General features: G+C 51.5%; 1 protein-coding gene across 6 annotated transcripts in view; it reads left to right on the top strand.

Annotated features, from left to right (window-relative positions):
- The window catches only part of RPS6KA2 (ribosomal protein S6 kinase A2), a 349946-nt gene that overhangs the window by 236208 nt on the left and 91914 nt on the right, over nt 1–21824 (top strand). For all 6 annotated transcript variants that reach the window (XM_078447561.2, XM_060617075.3, XM_060617077.3 and 3 more), the window contains one exon: nt 19039–19155. In XM_078447561.2, coding sequence (XP_078303687.1) covers nt 19039–19155 — 117 coding nt within the window. The remainder of the gene's footprint in view (nt 1–19038; nt 19156–21824) is intronic.

Genomic DNA, 21824 nt, shown 5'->3' with positions numbered 1-21824 from the left:
TCTTGTTTCCGCCTCTCTAGACTGTGTCATTTGTACATGAGAAAAATGCCCGTGTTTATAGTGTCGGAAGGAGAACTCCGACAACAGAAAGGAAATATTCAAAACACTTCACGTTAAAGAACACAGGTGAGCTAGACACTGAAAAGGCAGCCGTCAAAAGGGGGAGAAAAATCATCAAGGAATTTGTCAACTCTTGTTTTCATCTGCTGCAGAAGCTCTTTAAAATTGGCGATGAGCTGGAAAAAGAAGGGATGTGTAGGGCGGACGGCAAGTACGTCACGTGATCAGGCGGACCGCCGAACAAAAGTTGCGTGTAGGTGCGGGCACTTGGCGGGGTGAGCTGGCGGGCCCTCCCGTTGGGCTCCCTGCCGGCTGCGGGATCGGGCGCGGCCGTCCCGTCCCACCGGGGCCTCTGACTTGGAGAAGGTCGCCCTTCTCCCTCCGTACGAGATGCACGCACCTACGAGGAGGGCAGAGTTGCTCAGATGGCTTGTTCCTGGGTCAAGCCAGTGTGGTACGTTTGAGCCAAAAGTGCTGGAAAAAGTCGGTAATTTGGCATGGTGTTTACTGAACGCGTGTTTTCTGCTGTCACTTGCACGGTATTTTAGTGACACAGGAAATTTCTCGGAAAAAGTAAATCCCTAAGCTCCTTTCAAAATCAGGTTTCCTATGTTACCGGTTACCGTTTGTAAGACCCATGACTGCTTTTCACTCGCTGGGCCCTGAGCACCTGTCATGTGTGCGTGCGTGCGTGTGTGTGTGTGTGTGTGTGCATGTGTGTGTGTGCATGTGTGTTGGCTCACAAGGAAGTTGCTGGCAGGGTCGTGGAGAGGCGTTGCCTTGACTGGGTGTCGGAATTCCATCCCAGGTCAGGTTTGCCCTGATGGAAGGTCGCACCTGGTGGCCAGCTTGCTCTCTCTCACGTCCCCTGGGGCAGCGTGTGCCCTTTGAGGACCGCAGCCAAGGGAGATGACGCCCTCGCTGGCCCTGCCTCCTCAGGGGAGGCCTGGTGACTCCATCCTTCCTCCTGGTCTCTGACCGTGCTCGCTGCCCCCCTAAACGGGACGGACGACAGGTCAGAAACCCTGTGGGGTCTTTATGCTGTCGCCAGCTCCTGGCCTCACGGCTGATTGTTTGCAGCCACTTTCACAACCAGAGAGGCACGGGCTGTCTCAAAGCTGCCCGGCCTTCTGGGAATACAGCAGTCCCCAGGCCTGACACAGAAGCTCACATTTGCACAGACTCGTGAAAATTCGCGGCGCTCTTACTTGGGGAAAGCGCTGGTCCAACTTCCCGGGTAACGATCGTTTGGAAGGTGTGAGGGTAGGCTCCGTGTGTCGGTCTGTGGGAAGGGGTAGCCAGAACTTAGCACTGGATCCATTGGCTCAGTGATGGCAGCTCCCAGGACCGCACTAGATCATTCCGTACAGCACCCCCCCCCGCCACCACACACCCAGGGTTTGGATTGCAGCCACGCTGGCGAGACCTCACCCTGACACACACATCCTTGGTGCCCACAAACAGACGTGGACCTAACCCAAGTATTTTTCAGTGGGGCTCAGTCTTGGGCGAGATCCGAGGATACATGCAAATGTCAGTGGGATTTGCACGAATGTTCCAGAGCTGTCATTCTGGGAAAGAAGAACGATTTGGAAACATTCAGAAACCGGAAAGCAGACTGGTTTTCTTTTGGAAACTACAATTGCGGCAGAAATCAGCCACGTCCGTTTAAAGTAGTTCCTTGCGTTTGGCTCGGTAACAGCGTCCTCAGCGATGAGATGAGCCGGACGGGTGACAGTGTGACAGTTGAGTCAGGGCGGGGCACAGGAGAGAGGTGGGGTGCTGTGCAGCAGTTGGGGGGCGGGGGGGCATTGCACTGGCCCTGCTGTCCCCAAGCGCCCTTCCTACGACCGCCACTCGCCAACCACCGATGGTTGCCATTGCGTTCGAACGAATTCTGTTCCTTTCTGAGCATTTTCAGGGAGTTGAGCCAAAAACAAAAGGCATGTGAATAAACACGAGCGGCCGAGACACCTGACACCTACAGCGTATGAGTTCTACCTGGAGAACTCTTAATCCAACAATATGATGTTAGTGTGCTCCCGTGCTCGCGATTGTGGAACCATTCCGATCTTAAGCCGCTGATGGAGCCCGGTTGATCACACGTCGTAGCTTTACCCCAGAACTGACAGGCGGGGCCATGGAGCGCCCGCAGCTCTTGCCAGGACCAAAGTTCAGGGATTATGTGTCGTGGCTGGTCCGCCACTGCTGTGTCACTGGATGAAGAACTGGCCTTCTGTGTGCGTAGGAAATGATAGAACTTCCACGCCATGGTTCGGAGTAATGGCCTCAGCTGATGGGTTTTCTAAACAAGTGTTCACACCATTTTTCTAGCAGAAAAGGTTAGCTTTTCGGCACGTGACCACCAGAGCTTCAGGACGGTTTTGGGGGTTTTTCTCCAGCATCACTTGGGTCTGTTACAGACAGAGCGTGTGATCTACATGGGCGGTAAGATGCCACCCAGACTTGTTGAGCATGGCTGAGCGTTTTGGTAAAGCCCCAAGTAAAAAATTTTTAGGGGCGCCTCGGTGGCTCAGTCGGCTAAACGTCTGACTCTTGATTTCGGCTCAGGTCGTGATCTCACCGTTCATGGGATCGGGCCCCGAATCGAGCTCTATACCGACAGCGTGGAGCCTGCTTGGGATTCTCTCTCTCCCTCTCTCTGCCCCTCCCCCGCTCGAGATCGCACATGTGCTCGCTCTCTCTCTCTCAAAATAAATAAAGAAAAATCAAAAATGCTTTGAGTATGACTTCTTTGAAATTAGAAATTGCATATAATGCAAGTGATGACTCCACGTGGAGGGAAGGTTCCGGAGCCCACGCCTGACGTCACAAGCAGGGTCGACCCTCATCAGGTTGTTGTGGTCCTGCCACACGTGTGGTTTGCAGACTGACGCAGGGCATCCTGTGTAGGGCCAAACGGAAGGATGTTTGATACGCTCTTTAAAGCCACCGGAAGGTATGTGTTTATTCCCGCACAGACACTTACCGAGTGAATTCTGTGTGCCAGACACTGCTGCATAGGAGGGTGCCACCGAGAACAGAATGGGTGTCGGCACCAAGGGGCCAGGACCCTGGAGGAGTCAACTGAAAATGCACTCACCCTGCACTAACCTCCAGTTTCCCTGAGAAGCGTCTGCCGCGTCACCGAGCTTCTTCCAAACAGCGTCACAGGTCACCGCGTAACCAAGAACCTTAGGCAGATGAAGTCTGTCTCCTGGGGGGGTAAAACTGTCATTGTCCCGATGCCTCGGTTGGCCCCACACTGGGTGTTTAGAGTCTCAGTCTTTGGTGTTCTGTGAAGGACGGTGCAGGTGGATGGCAGTGACCTGCCGAGTGAGACGCCGTCCAGAAGGATGCGTTGTGAAACCCATGCTGTTTGTCTGCTCCGTGAAATGCTTCCTCTGCGCTCGTGACTATGGGAATGTGTAATTCATAGCTCATCTTGGCAGAAACGACTGCACATGTCGAATTCGAGTTTGCTTAATTCCATTTGGTTCCATCATCTTGGGCCAGGTCCTCCCAGTTCCAGACCCCAGTTCCCCACCCCGGGGTGGGAGCCGTGAATTTTATTATTTTTTATATTTTATTTTTAGCTTTTATTTATTTTTTTGAGAGAGAGAGCACGTGTGTAAGCAGGGGAGGGGCAAAGGGGGGGGGCAGAGAGAAAGGGAGAGAGAGAATCCCAAGCAGGCTCTACACCCTGACCCAGGGCTTGAACCCATGAACCATGAGATCATGACCTGAGCTGAAATCAAGAGTCAGACACTTAACCGACGAGCCACCCAGGAGCCCCGCTTTGTAATCTTCTAAAATGTCAAGTAAGATGGTTTAAAAACCAAAAGAGGGACGGTTACTCAGTAACTTCTTTCAATGAGGTTTTTGACCAAAAGTTTTATCGTTTCAACGGAAACCGGTAAAAAACAATCTGCATGTTGCCGCTGAAATTGTTTAAACTTCATTCTGAAGTTCGTGATCGTTTTCTGCCTGGATTCTGTTTATCAGAACCATCGAGATACGAAAATCGTGTGTACAGCAGACCTGTTACATGAAACCTGTGTTCTGAAACTCTGATGAGCGACTCAGCGGTCTTCTCCAAGGAGATTTGGGGATGATCTGCTTTGGGCAGGAAACTGGAAAAATAGCTGGGACCCGAGTATTGGCAGAAATGGTTGTCCTCCATTGCCCAAGTGCCGAATCGTGCTTTAGCCTTGTATGGGGGCACGGTCCCTCAGAGATGCCGGGAGTGTTAATCCAACACAACACATGATTTTGCTTGGATTACTACTCATGACTACTCAAGGAAAAAATGTAAACTCTTCGTATTTATATCTACAAACCTATTTAGGAGAAATTTATCACACTCAACTCGGTTGTCTAATTTGCTATAACGGACATTGATCTCTAATCTCACTTTCAGACCAGCGTTTTGTTTGTCGGTTTCCGGTAAATTCCTACCCCCTACCCCCAAATACCCTGTGTCCCAGGAAAATAATCTGTGAGCTCACTGGCCCCCTGCCAGGCTGGCACATATGTGTGGTCTCCATATTGCGTCCCATGTGCTCCCTGACTGGGAATTTTGTGTTCATCCACAAGAGGGACTTTGCATGTTGAGTCTAAAAATTTTAATAGCTTTAAAAACGTTGAACCTTTCTTTTCCACCAAATGGTAGGCTTATTCTTCACATCCAGAGATGGCATCCAAATTATTTAATGCTGGCTTCTGTTTTGTTTTGTATTGTTTTGTTTTGTTTTCTTGCAGCAGGATTTTATTTGCTTGATTAGCTCACAGTTAATTTTGCCTAAACTTCCCATAGTGTTTCAGTGTTGCTGGATAGGACAGCAATGGGTGAGCACAGGAATCCCACAATGATGGTTAGTGAGGAGACTTTACTGTTTTTAAATTTCCTTATAGAGAAGCCTGGGTCTTGATCAGTTTTATATTTCTATATAAAAAATTTAGAAAGGAATGGGAAGAAAATTAATCATGAATGAATGTTTATTCATGTTAATGAATCATGAATGAAAAATGAATGTTTATTCATTTTTGAGAGACAAAGAGACGAGTGCAAGTGGAGGAGGGGCAGAGAAAGAAGGAGACACGGAATCCGAAGCAGCTCCAGGCCCTGAGCCATCAGCACAGAGCCCGACGCGGGGCACGAATCCACAAACTGCAAGATCGTGACCTGAGCCGAAGTCGGACGCTCAGCCGACTGAGCCACCCAGGCGCCCCACTTTACAAATGTTTTTTTATTCTGTAGTAATTGTAGAGTCACGGGAAGTTACGAAACCTAGCACAGACTATCTTCTCTTCCCCCAATTTTCCCTGCTGACGTTATCTTATATGACAATACTGTATAAACAACCAGGAACTTGGTATTTGATGCGATCAACAGACTTTATAGAGCTGTCACCAGTTTTACACGTGCGTGCGTGGCTGTGTGTGTAGTTCTGTCCAAGTCAACACATATGTAGATTTATGTGACCACCACCACAATCAAGACACAGAATAGTTTCAAGTCCACAAAGATTCCCCCTGCAACTCTTTTATGGACACACACGCACACGCCTCCACATCCCCTACCTCTGGCAATAATTAATACGTTCTTTTTCTCTATAGTTTTGTCATTTCAAGAATGACACACAAATGGAATCGCATAAATACAATCTTCGGAGATCGGCTTTTTTTGCTCAACATAATTCTCTGGTGATTCATTCCACTTGTGTGTCTCAGTAGTTTGTTCTGTTTCATTGCTGTGGGATGATGTGTCTCAGCTCGCTTAACCGTTTACTCACTGGAGGACATCTGGGTTGTTTCCAGTTTGAGTGTGACTGGTGAAGGTTTTTGTACGACCAGAGTCTCCTTTCCACTGGGGTTGATGCCCAAGAGTGTAATTGCTGGGTTGTACACCAAGTGCAAGCTTCATTTTATAAGAAACCACCAGACTCTTCCGGGCTGTACCATTTTACGTCCCCACCAGCCATGTAGGAGAGATCCAGTCTCTCTGCATCCTTGCCAGCATTTGATGTTATCGCTTTCTTTTTATCTTGCCGTTGGTAGGTGGGTGGTGATGTGTTCTTGTGGTTTTACATTCCTCTGACAGCTCGTGATGTTGGGTCTGTTTTCGTGTGCTTCTTTGCCACGTGTGTATCATCTTTTGTGAAACAACTAACACTTTTACCCATTTTGTAATTGGATAGTTTGTCTCATCTTACTGGTGACTTTTGAGAATTCTTTTTTTTAATTTTTTCCAATGTCTATGTATTTATTTTGATAGAGAGTGTGGACGAGTCTGCACAAGTGGGGCAGGGGCAGAGACAGAGGGAGACGGAGAGTCCCAAGCAGGCTTCGAGCTGTCATCTCAGGGCCCGATGTGGGACTCGGTCCCACAGCCGTGAGATCGTGACCTGAGCCGAAATCGAGAGTCAGACGCTCAACTGACTGAGAATACTTTATGCTGTAGACACAGATCTTTGTTGCAGGAGTGGTTTGTAAATGTTTTCTCCCAGTCGATAGCCTCTCTTTTCATCTTCTCAGCAGAGTCTTCGAGACCAAAAGTTTTAAGTTTTGATTAAGTTCATGGTGAAATTGAGCCCCGCACTGGGCTCCACGCTGGGCACAGGGCCTGCGTGAGATTCTCTCTCTCTCCCCATCTGCCCCTCCCCCGCTTGCGCTCTTGCGTATGTCTGTGCGCGCGCTCTCTCTCTCTTTCTCTCTAAAAAAGAAAATCGTTTTTTATTAAGCTCAGTTTGTCAATTTTTCCTTTTGTGGATCATGCTTTTGGTGTCATGTCTAAATTTTTTTCCCCTAGCTGTAGGTCCTGAAGCTTTTCTGCTGAAAGTTTTATGATCATTTAAATCTCGGATCCATTTGCGGTCCATTGTTGTAAGAAGTATGGGATCTAGGTCACGTTGCTTTTTTTTCTTTCTTTCCCTTGGAGATCCGTTCCTCCAGCACGATCTGTTGAAAAGACTCTCCTTCCTCGAGTGAGTTAGCTTTTCATCGCTGTCAGAAAGCGGTTGGGCGTAATTGGGTGGGTCTACTCAGGGCTCCGTCTTCTGTCCCACTGGTCCAGCCAGACCAGCCTCTTGATCACGTTAGCTACGTTGTAAGCCTTCTCATCTAAGCCTTCTCATCAGCAGGGGGACTCCTCCCCCTTTGGTATTCTTTTTCAAAATGCGGTTAGCTATTTCTGGTTTTTTGCATTTCCATTTAAATTTTAGACTCCGCTTGGGGCACCAGGGCGGCTCAGTCGGGTTGAGTGTCCAGCTCTGACTCAAGTCATGATCTCACGGTTCGTGAGTTTGAGTCCCACATCGTGCTGTCTGCTGTCAGGACAGAGCCTGCTTCAGATCCTCTGTCCTCCTCTCTCTGTGCCCCTCCCCTGCTTGCACGTGCTCTGTCTCTTAAAAATAAATAAAAACGCAAAAAAATAAATTTTAGACTACAGCTTGTCTATATCTACAAAAAGCCTTGCTCAGTTTTGATAAGAATTGCATTATACCTACGGATCAATTTTTGGAGAATTAAACCCCTCACTCTGTTGAGTCTTCTAATCTGGGGACACGGCATCTCCCTCCGTTTACTTAGCCCTTCTTCGGTTGTGTTTCTTTCGGTAGGATTCTGTAGTTTTCAGCACAGCTACTGTCTGTGTTTTGTTAGCCTTTACGTAAGTGTTCCATTATTCTGGGAGTGGTTGTAAATGGCACGGTCACATTTAACGCCTGAGTAAAATTTTATGTGACGGATGTGTCATTTAATGCGGACATTGAAATTGTTTCCCATTTATTCGTTCCTATATAAAATAATGGTAACAAACAGCTTTCCATATTCAACTTTTATTGATAAAGTCTGAAAACTAAAGATTCCTGGGCCAGAAGGTACGACGGTGCCTCCGGACGGACCACGGACTTGGTGTAGAGAATAAAAGAATACTTTCTGCCCGGGGCCCGCTAATCTGCACGCGACAGGTGTGCTTTTCTAGTCACGGTATTTTCTTTTCTGATCAACTTCTTTTCTCTAAAACGTGGAGTGGCTGTTTAGATCCTTTCCTGTATCGTGGCTGATTACGTTCTACCACAACATAAAACTCTTTATAGGGCACCATTACTGTTCTCCCAAAAACATGACCTCATCCCGCGAACTTGCCCCCCTGGTACCTGGTGCTGCCATTATTCTCGCCCTGCAAGTGGCCTCTTGCGATCCTTTTGCTTCGGATGTGAAGAATGGTATCGATCTGAATAATCCGTCCTTCTCTCCAGATCCTGCTTTGCCTGCCCTCGCGCAGGTCACGTACGTGCGCCTGCCCAAGTAGTGGCCGTGCAGCGTGGCGTGGCTGCTTCCAGAGGGAGGGCTGGGCACGTGGACGTTCGAGGATGAGTCTTTCCCAATCCGAGCAATCAACGTTAATAGCTATTGCCATGCATTTGTTGGACCATTAAAAAAACCTGTTACTTAAGCAACGTTTTCTTTGCAGAAACCAAGCTGCAAAGGTTTGCTTAGAGACACCCCGTCCGCCCGTCCCGTGTCCTCTCCACGGGAGAACGCGTGGTACTCGTCAGTCTCCCGGAGCCACAGCGCCCGCGTGAGCGACTCAATTACTACAGCCCACGCATTTTGCCCACCCGTTCGACATTCGGCCTTGAGTCACTTTTTAGGTCTGTTTTGTCAGTGAGAGCTACAGAATTTGTACTTTCATTACAACTTGGGCCTTGGACCTGAGCGTTCCCGAGGACACACTTACAGTGAGGATCTTCTGCGTGTGTCAAGAAAGACACAGGGGCGTCTGGCTGGCTCAGACGGTAGAGGGCATGACTCGGGTTGTGGGGTTGAGCCCCACGTTGGATGTAGATTACTTAAACATAAAAAAAAAAATCTTCACAAAAACAAAAGACACAAACAATCCATGGAGACGTTGACTATTCACATTGTTGTGGAGAATGTCCTTTGCCCTTTTGAGGATGTGATCCTGCCATCTGACCACTAGCCTTGAATGTCAGTAGCTTCTTATTGACGGTTCTGGAGAACCTTTGGCTCCACACCGCAGATTTTCTTTTGATGAGAAACATAAGTGAAACCCCCGTAACGACACTTGTACATATGCCTTCTGCCTCTAACTATGCAGTCCAGCCATGAGTCTGTCCCCTTTAAAAAAATTTTTTGTAATGTTTTTATTTATTTTTGAGACAGAGAGAGAGCACCAGCAGAGGAGGGCCAGAGAGAGAAGGAGACACAGCATCCGAAGCAGGCTCCAGGCTCCGGGCTGTCAGCACAGAGCCCGACGCGGGGCTCGAACTCACAAGCCGCGAGATCATGACCTGAGCCAAAGTCGGATGCTCAACCGACTGAGCCCTCCGGGCACCCCCCCTTTTTTTTTTTTAATGTTTATTTATTTCTGAGACAGAGAGAGACAGAGCATGAGTGGGGAAGGGGCAGAGAGAGCAGGAGACACAGAATCCGAAGCAGGCTCCAGGCTCCAAGCTGTCAGCCCAGAGCCCGACATGGGGCTCGAACTCACGGACCGTGAGATCGTGACCTGAGCGGAAGTCGGACGCTCAACCGACTCAGCCCCCCGGCGCCCCTGTCTCCTTTTATTAAAGAAAGAACAGGAGCGGGCCATGGTCACTGGTGCGAGTGGACGTGTCCTTGTCGGCCCAGGTGGCTCAGTGCATCCCGGACAAGCTTAGTGCCTAGCTGTCTGCAGGGGACCCCGGGCTTTTCTCGGACTGGTTACAGAGCACCTGAAACGTGTGAGCGAGGAGTCCTGCCCGCACAGAGTTGCTGACCAGCGGTCAATTCCGCACCTTATTCTCTGTCAGGAACATCGGGTTTTGACAAACTGTCCTGATACAGGTATTTACCGAACGTTTACAAAATGTTGACTTCAAAAACCAAAACCAAACCTAGGATATCGAGTCGGAAATATAGAAACAGGTGGCACGCCTGGCTGGCTCAGTCAGAAGAGCATGTGACTCCCGATCTCAGGCTCATGAGTTCAAGCCCCACGTTGGGTGTCGGGATTACTTAAATAAATAAACAAACTTAAAAAAAAAGAAATATGTAAATAATTAAGTCTTGGAGAAGGTGATGTTCAGATAAATTTTCCCTTTTGTTGGAAAAAGGGATGAAGCTCGTCCCCGTAGATCTCACTGGGGTATGACTGTAACCTCCTCGGCTCACTGATCGTGTGGGTTAGCCTCATGTAGGTTTTGCATTTGGGATCGCAGAGCCTAGATTCTCAGTTTTCTCTTATCTCTCGGTACATCCTCTTTCGTGGGACGCACCTCAAACCCAGTGGGAGAATGTTCAGAGTATGAGGACTGGAAGGGAAGCAGCGTGATGACCTCTGCTCAGTGCACACCCAGGGTGTCCCGTTACCCTCTGCGGCCTTTTGCTCGGCGCCGTTTTTAAAATTGTGCGAGGGAATAACGACTCATTCAGTCCCCTTCGTGCCCACGTATCGTCCCCATAGAAAGCTGCCCGTTCCTTGAGGGAACTTCTCGGCGTTGGACCCCGTGGCGCACGCCTTCCATCCACACCCAGTTTGGCGGCTCTTTGGAGACCCCTCGGTGCCTCTGAATAAATTCACACCCACAGATAGCGACCTCCTCACCTCGCGCTGGAGGTGACTAGTTAGAAAGCACATCTCCGGAGGCCACTGTTGAGATGAGGCAGAAACGGCCAGCGATCCGTGTTTAGAGCCTTCACCTCAAACACAGCCGTCGGACGCCAGAGCCTCGCAGCTCGAGCCTCACGCAGGGAGCTCAGGGCTGGACGGAGCCCGCGGGATGGTGGGGGTTAGAACCCGGGAGCCCGGAGCCGGCAGCGTGTGGGACGCCGTGGGCCTCCAGGCCCCGCGGAAATGCCACTCTGGCTGCTGTCACTGCGCAGAATCACGGCCGTCGGGGAGTCTGATTTGCGTGGACCGTGATCTGTAAAAACGCGGGCAGACATGAGCCTTTCAGAGGCTGGAAGGGACAATGATTGGAGGGGACAACAGGCAGCGGGGACGAAGACAGAACGGTGTTGGGGGTGGAGCTTCCACCTAAAAACAGAGGGAGAAGTTCCTGTGACCTCAGTAACCAGAAGCAATGGGACTGGGCGGGGTGACGGCAAGGTTTTGGATGGGAGGGGGTCGGGATCGCTCCGCTGCTCCCCTGTGCTTCCCCTGTGTCTCCTCGCCTGGTGCTGCTGTGCTGTCGCGCCCCTCCACGAGGCCTGGCGTGCACACCCCCTCCTTGTGAGTGTCACTGAGTGTGCCCTGCTGCGGGGACTGCCCCTCTGTGCCGAAGCGCTCCCTCGGGTAAGACGGAAACGCACTCGGACTCTTGGTTTCCGCTCAGGTCATGGTCTCACCGTTTGCAAGATCAAGGCCCGCGTCGGGCTCTGTGCTGACAGCATGGAGCCTGCCTGGGATTGTCCTCTGCCCTTCCCCCACCCATGCCCTCTCTGTCGAAGGAGGGGGGGAGGAAGAGGAAGAAAGAAAGAAAGGAAGGAAGAGAAGAAAGAAAGAGAAAAAGAAACAGGGAGGGAGGGAGGGAGGAAGAAAGGAAGGAATAAAGAAAAGGAAGGAAGGAAAGAGGAAAGAGAGGGAAGAAAGAAAAAGAAAGGAAGGAAGAAAAAAAGGGAGGAAGGAGGGAGGGAGGGAGGAAGAGGAAGAAAGAAGAAAGAAAGAAACAGAGGAAGAAAGAAAGGAAGGAAGGTAGAAAGGAAGAGAAGAAAGAAAGAGAAAAAGAAACAGGGAGGGAGGAAGGAAGGAAGGAATAAAGAAAAGGAAGGAAGGAAAGAGGAAAGAGAGAGGGAAGAAAGAAAAAGGAAGGAAGAAAGAAAGGGAGGAAGGAGGAAGGAAGGGAGGGAGGAAGAGGAAGAAAGAAGAAAGGAAGAAACGAAGAGAAGAAAGAAAAATAAACAGGGAAGGAGGAAGGAAGGAAGGAATAAAGAAAAGGAAGGAAGGAAAGAAGAGAGGGAAGAAAGAAAAAGAAAGGAAGAAAGAAAGGGAGGAAGGAGGAAGGAAGGAAGAAAGAAAGGAGAAGAAAGAGAAAAAGAAACAGGAAGGAAAGAAGGGAGGGAGGGAAGAAAGAAAGAAAGGGAGGAAGGGAGGAAGGAAGACAGAAAGGGAAAGAAAGGAGGGAAGGGAGGGAGGGAGGCAGGCAGGAAGAAGGAGGGAAACAGGTGTTCCGGGATGAACGGTGGCCTTGGGCCCGCACCGACCCCATCCCTCCGGGAATTCTGCGTCCTGACGAACATCAGGTCAAATGCACCTGTGCTTCAAGCGCTGTAGGTCACCGGGCTGGAAACCAGACCTCGGGCAGCTGGGCACGTCTTTCCCCAACTCAGGTGTCCTGTGTCCCGCTCCTGAAATTTCAGAGCTTCACCCTGCCGGCTCAGCATTTCACCCAGCCCTTTCCTGTACCTTCCCCGCCCCGGTCCTTCCCGCCTCCCTCCCTCCCTCCCTCCCTCCTTGGCGGTTGTAGATCCATTCCTAAATAAAGCCATCCTGTTTTGTCTCAGTTCCAGCCGGTGCCCGGAGGCCCAGCTGGACCGAGTGCCTCTACTGAGTGGCTCCGCGTATTTTTAGCCCCTTAGATGGAGAGGAAACTTCGTAGAAGTCGTTTCCCGAGGACTCGACTGGGCGGATGCGGCTGGCCTGCCGTCGCATCTCACGTTTGCGCACGCGGGCCAGCGAGAGCAGACCCGCCAGCCGAGCCGCCTGACCTGTCTGCGGGGAGGGGGGCCTTCTGGCTCTTAGAGTTCACGGTGATCCTTACGTCCTGTTAGCGAGAGGCGTGAAGCCACCGCCCCCAGGTTTCTGCAGTGAGACGCGTGTCTCTGCTGGTTCAGGGTCCAGGAAGCTTTGCTGGTAGCAAGAGACCCCGGACCTGCCGGCGGCCAAGGGTCAGACGCTGCGGGAGCTCCCTGAGGGTCGTCCCCCGCTCCCCCCCTGCCGAGGGCCTCTGCTCTCGTCTGTCCCTCCTGCAGGAGGCATCGAAGGCCAAGGCCGTGGGGCCTTCTCTCTCTCCTCTTCTCTCCACTCTGAGAACATTCCCGAGCTTCCCTTTCCTGCAGTACCCCAGACTAGGTGTGGTGTGCTCTCGTGCTGAAAGCAGCTCATGGCACTGGGTCTCTTTAAGTTTTTAAAAACATTTTTTAAGGTCTATTTATTTTTGACAGACAGAGACAGAGCATGCGTGGGGGAGGGGGCAGAGAGAGAGAGGGAGACGCCGAATCCGAAGCCGGCTCCAGGCTCCGAGCTGTCCGCGCAGGGCCCGACGCGGGGCTCGAACCCACGAGCTGTGAGATCATGACCTGAGCCCAAGTGGGACGCTTAACTGACTGAGCCAGCCAGGCGCGCCTTCAATATCTTTTTTGAGATACGTAAACGCGTGAGTGAGTTGGGAGGGAGCAAACATTCAGAGGCCAAAACCTGTGTTAGAGCAAGAACCCCGACTAAGAGGAGGGTGGAGGCTGACCGTCTCCTTGACAGCAGTCGACGAGGCTGGTGACCTCGTAGCCTCACGGGGCAGGGGGCTGGTGACAGGTCCCAGGTGGCCGTCTCGCCCACCTCCGCGTGAAGCAAGACCTCAAGGAGGACGCCAGAGCCTGTGCCCCGTCAGACGGCTGTCACACACGTCCCGCTGCCTGGGATGAGTCTCCGGCCGGATTTCTGGGGAGGGGTCCTGTCTGGAGGTCCGCGCGCAGCCCCAAGACGGGGCGAGGTCCGAGGCTGCTGAGAAGCTCTGGAACAAGGCGCCCCAGCTGTCGGGAGGGGTAACCGGCCGTGCTCCGACGTGCAGACGCCGGGCCGCAGACTTAGCTGCTGTGGCTGCACCGACCGCCCAGCGGCAGGCCCGGGCTGGCTGGGCAGGGCTTGCTTGCGGGGGTCAGACGTTACCTGCTTTCCTTGACCTTTTCTACACTTACAAACCGCCTGTTTAACAATTCATTCTGCAGCCCTCGTGGGAAACGATAGCCTCCACGCGAATTGTGATTTCTGGAATGAACTCTGTCTGGAGGGGAAGCTAACACTTGGCGTGATTTTTATTTTCTACGTCGTCATCATTAGTATTTCATGACTTTCGATTTGCACGTGGTTTTCATAAATACTCTGCTTCGAAAAGGACCTGAGACGCGGATGCCTCGGAACAGAGGACATTCTAAGAAAGTGGTCTTGGTGCAGGGAGGAGGGAACAGCCGTGAGGTGTCCCCCCGCCCCAGTCCGTGGTCACCACCGTCCAAAGCTCGCCAGCTTCTCGCCACCGGGGTGCTAGAACACAAACACAGTTCAACAGGGCTTTAAAAAATCCATTGTCAAAAATGATCTTGTGATGTCTTTTAAACAATTTATGGCCCCAGTTTTTATCTCTTACATTAGAATGTTTTTGAAACCCTCTTGCTCGTGAAGCAAGCACTTGACCATAGTACCAGCTTCTCCCCCCAAGTTCCTCAACTTATTTTAAAAAAAATCCATTCAAAGGAGTTACACTAGAAACCAGATGTTTAGAGGATTTAGGAACAGAGTTTATTTTCTTAAGGGAATAACATTAAAATCCACAGAGTTTTAGATAAAATGACCCAGCTGGTAAGAAAGAAAAGGCATTCATCTCCAAATGAGACACGGAGAATGTTATAATTCTGGTGGCCCTTTAGGGCAGTAATCATGAAATGATCCAGAAAATAGGACCATCCCATCGGCAAACGGAAGCAGACATGCTGGGACATGTTCCCCTCCCTGCGTCCATCTGGGGGTGTTCTGTGCGCCTGTGGTCAGCATCGGATGCCAGGCCTCTCTTCTCGTCTCCTGTCTCCCCTCCCCTCCCCTCCTCTCCCCTCCGCTCCCCTCCCGTCCCCTCTCTCTTCTTTCTTTAAGATCTTGGGAAAGAGAAAAACAAAGTATCGTCAGGCGAGTTCAAGCCAAAATGTCACCACCAATGCAAAACTCTAAAATCTAAAATGTGACACTCTTAGTTCCTTCTCGTACGGATAGTTGAGATTCTTTGCTCTTAAAGACCTCACTGATTTCACATGAGGAATTAACTGCCTCGCCACGTTATCAGGGAAGAAAGTCCTCAGGTTCCTGATGCCATTCTTGGAGGTGAGATTAGGTGTGTGCTTTGGGCACATTTACTCGAAGTTCTTGGACAGCAAGAATACACAGAACGAGAAATGTTCTGGAGATTCCTTTGTAAACCTTTGATGTGAAATGTCAAGAAGGTGAGCTGCCGAGGTGGGAAGGGGGTGTGGTGCAGGGAGGAGGAGGCAGCCCGGACGGTAGCCGGGACAGCCTTAGAAAGGCGCCGAGCCAGCTTCACGGACGGGCGCACCAGGAGCAGGGACGCGGTGGCAATGTCCAGGTTGTGGGCGCTGCGGGTTCCGCTGTGAAAGCAGCACCTGTCCGACCCAGTGGGTTGAGTGACATCATTTACTGCAGCTGCTGGGTCTCCACAAAAAGCGGCTAAAGAGGAGGAACGATCTGGAATCTTCCGGAAACACACGTGTGCTGGTAAATGTCATCGGGGAAGAGACCAGCGGGTTAAGAGTCCACACCTCCTTGACCCTGTCCCCTTTGGGCATCTGGGAGGACACTGGGTTCTGTAATCCGCCCATGCCTGGGGACATGCTGACTTTGCTTTCTAGTCATCACTGTGACTGTTAATGTATCCCCCCCACCTCCGTAACCAAAACGAAGTTTTGGAAAGATGAGATTCGGTGAATTATTTATTACCTTTTTCGTGGTGTCAGTGTTGCATCAGCTCGGCTGCATGACTGAAGTTATTTCGGGAGGGAAATTGGGGTTTGGGGTGACTCACCCCGGGCTGTGCGGTACGTAGCGGGTGCTCCGTGGAGCCATGACTGCAAAGTGCCTCCTGAACGGAAAAGGGGCCCCTTGTCCTTAGGCGACAAATAATCTTCAATTTCTGTCTTCAGTGGACAAGTCGGCAGCAGGAAAGGATAGCATCTGTGTTTCTGTGGGGACTTAGAACTTCGCTCTGCTCTTGCTTTCTAAGTGGGGATCGGGGTCTGCAGCAGCGACGTGGGTGCGGTTTTCTTCGCCGAAACGAGGCTGCGCGGTGAGCGCTGAGGTTTCTTCTTCCTGTCACAGACGAGAGGTTTCCCTATAGAAGCTGCTTTGTCTCCTGGGCCTGCAAGTCCTGGAGGCCCGAGGTTTTGTAAGGCGGGAACGGCTTCCGACGTGGCCTCCCCCCCAAACTGCGATCTGAGTACGACGCCCATCTGCTGGCCTCTGTCCCCAGCATTTGTTTATTCAAGAAGGGATCCCAGGGGTGCGCCTGGGCGGTCCGTCCGTTAAGCGTCTGACTCCTGATTTCGGCTCAGGTCATGATCTCACAGTTCGTGACTTCAAGCCCACCACTGGACTCTGAGATGACAGTGTGGAGCCTGCTTGGGATTCTCTCTCTCTCCCTCTCTCTGCCCCTCCCCTGCTCATGCTCTCTCTCTCTCTCTCTCTGTCTCTGACTCAAAATAAGTAAATAAGCTTAAAAAAATGAAAAAAGAAGGGATCACAAATCAATGACATTCTTTTTTTTTAAATATATTTATTTATTTATTTGCAGAGAGAGACAGAGAGTGAGCAGGGGAGGGGCAGAGAGAGAGGGAGACACAGAATCCGAAGCAGGCTCCAGGCTCTGAACTGTCAGCACAGAGCCCGACGCGGGGCTCGAACTCACGAACCACGAGATCATGACCTGAGCCGAAATGGGACGCTTAACCCACTGAGCCTCCCAGGCGCCCCAAATCAATGACATTCTAATTCACGTCTCCTAATTGAGCTCATAGGAACATCATGTCCTGACCAAAAAGAATCCATTTGGCTATATTCATTGTTTGCGTTCAAAAATAGAATAACCATCGTTTTTACACACATGGCAAATAATCCTTGAAGATGTGGAAATTGGAGAGTTTCCCTTAACCGTCGGAAGAAAAAATGCCAACGATTCCTGCGGAGGCTGCTGACCGGGGGTCAGGGTTTGCCGTTCATACGAGCATCCTCTACTTTAAAAGGTGTCGAATACCAGTTACGTGGAGATAAAATAATGCAACTTATAACTTTTGAGAAACGGAAGTGTTCGCACCATTTAGAGAGACCTCTGTCCTGTACTGTAAATCACTGCTATTGTGACTTCATCTGAAAATCTTTGCTCTTAGACGAACGTATGGGGAGGAAAAGGTGTTCCGTCAGCCTGTGATTGGAAACCCACCTCTAACACTAAGGGCTGTGCACCTTCCTCGGGATCGAATCTCTCCTTCAAAAAACACGTTTTGGGGCGCCTGGGTGGCGCAGTCGGTTAAGCGTCCGACTTCAGCCAGGTCACGATCTCACGGTCTGTGAGTTCGAGCCCCGCGTCGGGCTCTGGGCTGATGGCTCGGAGCCTGGAGCCTGTTTCCGATTCTGTGTCTCCCTCTCTCTCTGTCCCTCCCCCGTTCATGCTCTGTCTCTCTCTGTCCCAAAAATAAAATAAAAACGTTGAAAAAAAAAAAATTCAAAAAACACGTTTTAAGGAATAAAAGAAAGAACAGTGTGGAGAGTCCTGACTACCCAGAGTTCAACGTGCGAATGCATTCCCTTCACTCTGTTTCGAGGAGCTTCTCAGCCGGCGCGTCCCGATGTTTTCCAGCACCTCGTGCATTGCCAAGAGGTTAGAGCAGGTCAGAGGACAGAGTGGTCAGATGGATGGTGGATTGAAGGGGCGTCTCAGGGAGGCAGAGATAGACTCAGCCACACGTGGCTGGCCCTGGGCGGGTAGATAGTCTGTTACAAGTGACCGCAGGAAGTTCTCTGGTGAGAAGTTGTACTCGTTTCTGTCCGGGTTTTAATTTCAGGAACAAGGGCTTTTATTTTTTTTCCTACTGGGAAATCCTGCTTGTCTACTGGCAGAAAAAGCTCGTCTGCCTGCTTCTTCTGACGTAGCATCTCTGGGAGAGCAAGAAGGGGGAGGACACACGTCTGTGCTTCGCAGACTGTGTCCCCGTGTCCTGTTGATGGCCCTTCTCAGCACAGGGCCGTGGACCTGAACACAGGGTTCTCAGACGCTCAGTCTGTCCCCAGTTGCCATTTTCGTGCCTGCCCCACCCAGCTCTCGCCCAAACTGTGAGAAGCAGAATGGATTTCCTTGAGGGCCCCTTTCCGTGTCCCTGAGGCCCCGGTAGGACCAAATGACAAAAATCGGTACGGGAAAGAAAAAGTGGCCCACCGGGCGGGGGTGGGGGGCAGGGGGCTTGGATGGTTAGGCGTCCAACTCGTGGTCTCAGCTCAGGTCCTGATCTTACGGTTCGTGAGTTCAATCCCTGCATCGGGCTTTGCACTGAGAGTGAGGCACCTGCTTGGGATTCTCTCTCTCTCCACCCCTCCCCCTCTCTCGCTACCCCTCCCCCCCGTCTCTCTCTCTCAAAATAAATAAACTTAAAAAAATAAGATAGGCACAAATAAGGGAGGTTATGTAAAGCCCCATGGTGTCCCGACTTTCACAATAAACCCCCGTGTGACAGCTACCCTCCCTCACCAGGAAGTAGAGATAGCCCGTCACCAGGGATGGGAACCTTTTCTGCGTTTTACCCCAGCCCAACTCTTCTTCAGAATTCCTACCTAATGGAAGTTCCCGAAGCCAAGCTTTCTTTCTCCGGTCCGTTCCTGACAGATTTATAGCCCTTCTGTCCTTAAAGAATAAAAACGGCCTATTCTGGTCATCTCTCTGGGTCTCCATTTCACGATTGGGCCTCTGTGCGCGCATAATAATACTTTGATTTTTCTTTCCTCCTGTTGATCTGTCTCGCGTAAATTTAACTCCCAGTCCAGCTGTAAGCCTTGAGGGCAGAGAAGACTTTTTCCCTCCCTTCACCCCGGTCCTCAAAACCCGTGACATTACCCAACTCGTCATTAACGTCAGCGTACGATGAAAGCGTGATGCATGCGGGGGACCCCGTTGGTTGGTGCTTTCATCGTGTGTCACTGCTCTCTTGTAGGAGGAAGGCACCGTGAAGGAGATCGACATCAGCCACCATGTGAAGGAAGGGTTTGAAAAGGCCGACCCTTCCCAGTTTGAACTGCTGAAAGTCTTAGGACAAGGATCCTACGGAAAGGTAAGTTGGAGCTTTGATTCCCCCTGAGTGAGTCTCACGCACTGCATTGTTGGGGAACAGGCACGATGGCAAAGTTGCCTCCTGGACACAGGAAACGTGCAGGCCCTGAGGCCTCGGGAGTGAAGCTCGCAGGCAGGGCCCCCCCCCATGCGCGGCCCCGTGTTAACAGCAACCCGCACACACGCGGGATTGTGAACTCACTCTGCACAGCTCCGATCCGGTAGCGTGGGGCTGTGCCAACCAGGACTGCCCGGACCCGCGAGAATACCCCACACGGTCCCCTCTCCTGAGACGTCCCTAGACGTCCACTCATCACGATGGTGACGAGGGTTCTTCGACCCAGCCAGTGTCTCTCGGAAAGCACACGCTCAAGAAAGAAGAAAGCGGAGCCCTTCAGGGCTGGCCCTCAGGAGTCAGGAAGGCCGCGACTTGCCCCTGGGCTCCTCTCCTTACCCTCAGCCTCTGTTGTGCAGTTACTCTCTCTCTGAGCCTCGGTTTCCCTGTCTACCAAATGGGGATGACAAGAACTATGTGATTATGGTACCGATTGAAGACGGCTAGAATCCCGTCAAGCGCTGGCTAAGCCGTATCTGTGCACAGGATTGTGTCCTTTCTTACCTTCCAAGTGCCGTGACCGCTGACCCCTCCCAGGGGGTGAGATGGGGGCGGGTCCACAAACGGCAGGACAGCCGTGAATCTTTTCAGTTACGATGACGTGTGCGTCCTTCCCGCACAGCGCGGACTCCTTTGTGTCCGTGGCGGAACTGTTAGAAATCTGTAGACTCTGACAACCTGATTTCTGGAATATCAGGGCCCGAGAGGAACAGGAAAGCCAAGCTTTCCTAGGGTGTCAGCAGAGCAGCAGCCTGCATCTTCAAAGTGGTCATTTTTGTGCGGACGTTCACCAAATCTCTCCATTCTTCATAGGACTTTGTGCCAAGATGAAATCTGGTGCCTGTTGATTTAATGTCGGATTAATACTGTGTTGCTGATGTTTTGGCACGTCTCTTACAGACCCTGAAGGTGTGATTGCGAAATTTATCTTTTGACCTGCTTCTCAGGTGGAACGTGTTTTTCTTATTTCTTTTTCACTTTCGTACGGTGACATGGTAAGGAACGCGTCGGACGTGGGTACAGACATACTAGTTTTGAACCGTACAAAATTACCCGTATTCAGAACTTCGCGTCCTACAGAAATGTCTGGTTAACATGGTCCACAGGGTATTTTTGGAAGTAGGGGACGAAGATTTCGGTCTCTCGGCCTAAGAAGCGTTACCAAAGGCCCAAGGCAGAGTCACTTGACGCGGTGATGGAACGTGTGCCGTTAGTTGGAAATGTCAGAAAAAAGCCCAGTGGTGCAGTTCTGTCTCTGAGGATGATGGTTTCAGAAAAGGGGTGAGCCAACGCACGTACATTCCCCGCGTTTGTTTCCCGAGAACGGATTCGGCCCGTGGGGCACACGACCCGCCGAGTGACCTCGTGTGCAGCGTGGGGCCCGGCCTGGCGGGCGGGGCTCCTGCGTGTGACAGAGGCCCCCTTCCTTCACGCTGGACGCGCCCAGCACCGCAGCTCAAGGTGCTTGGTCACGGCAGGGATGGGACCGTGTTCCTGAGCTCGACGGAGTCACGGGTCTGGGGTTCTGGGGGTCCGTTCAGAGACTCGACTGGACAAGACGTACCCTTGAAACTGCCCTCCCGAGAGACCTGGGGGTTAACAGTGAAAGGCGAACAGGCTTTGTCCGAAACGCACCAGATTTCAAATTTTGAATTAACAATTGGCTTTAACAAAAAACCATCCTTTGGAAAGCAACGAGTGAAGTAATGTGTTTGATAGACTCCCCTGAGTGACCATCTTTGGACGCCACACCCTTCCTCCGCGCCTTCCACGCACCTGGTCGCTTTCCGTTCACTTGTGCCGTGACACGTGTGGGACCGGGGGGTACAGCTCGGCAGGTCGTGATGAACGAGAGAAATGAAGGGACGAGGCGGTAGCCGTTTGCACGCGTGTTTTGCCCTCCGCCAGCGACTTCATTCCCAGCTCAGCCACGACTCGCGTGTTGGGCCAAGTCGGCGGGGCCTGGAAGCAAAGCCCGGGATTCCCTGGGGGACGAGGGAGCCGAACAGACGAGCCAGGACTCCGGAAAGCTCCCAGAGGTGCCGACGTCAGGCACTAGAGAGCCACAGACACAGATTATATTTGCCCACTCGGGGCTGCCTGTTCTGAAGTTGTCGTGAAAGCAAAAGTAACGGCAAGGGGGGAAAAGCCGTGTGTTCTGACACCCCGTGTTTCTCTCTTCTTTGTGCCTGAATGCGGTTTGTCCTTATGCAGAAGTCCTCTGCACTTGCTCTCTGGAGGAAACAAAAAGAGCAAAACGGAACGTTTTCATCCTGCAGAAAACGCACGTTGAACAGGTTTCCCTTGTCACCTCCGTTCCCAGGAGCAGAGAGCCAGAGTGAAGCTGGAGTGCAGCGTCCCCAGGCCACAGTGACCTGTTACTGGGTCCCTCCATTCTCCGCCCCCGCCCCGTGCAGGGACTGCAGGTGCCAGCGACGCAGCAAGGAATAAAACGCGGTCTCCTCCACTTGGCCTCGGCACCGATGCCTACTTTCCGACTGCAGGCTCTTCCCGGGGCCCAAGACGGACTGTGCCGTCCCGCCCACTGCGGGGGC

The sequence above is a fragment of the Panthera onca genome, chromosome B2 (assembly GCF_046562875.1).
Source record: "Panthera onca isolate mPanOnc1 chromosome B2, mPanOnc1 haplotype 2, whole genome shotgun sequence".
Lineage (NCBI taxonomy): Eukaryota > Metazoa > Chordata > Mammalia > Carnivora > Felidae > Panthera > Panthera onca.
This window is presented reverse-complemented; position numbering and strand designations above follow the sequence as displayed.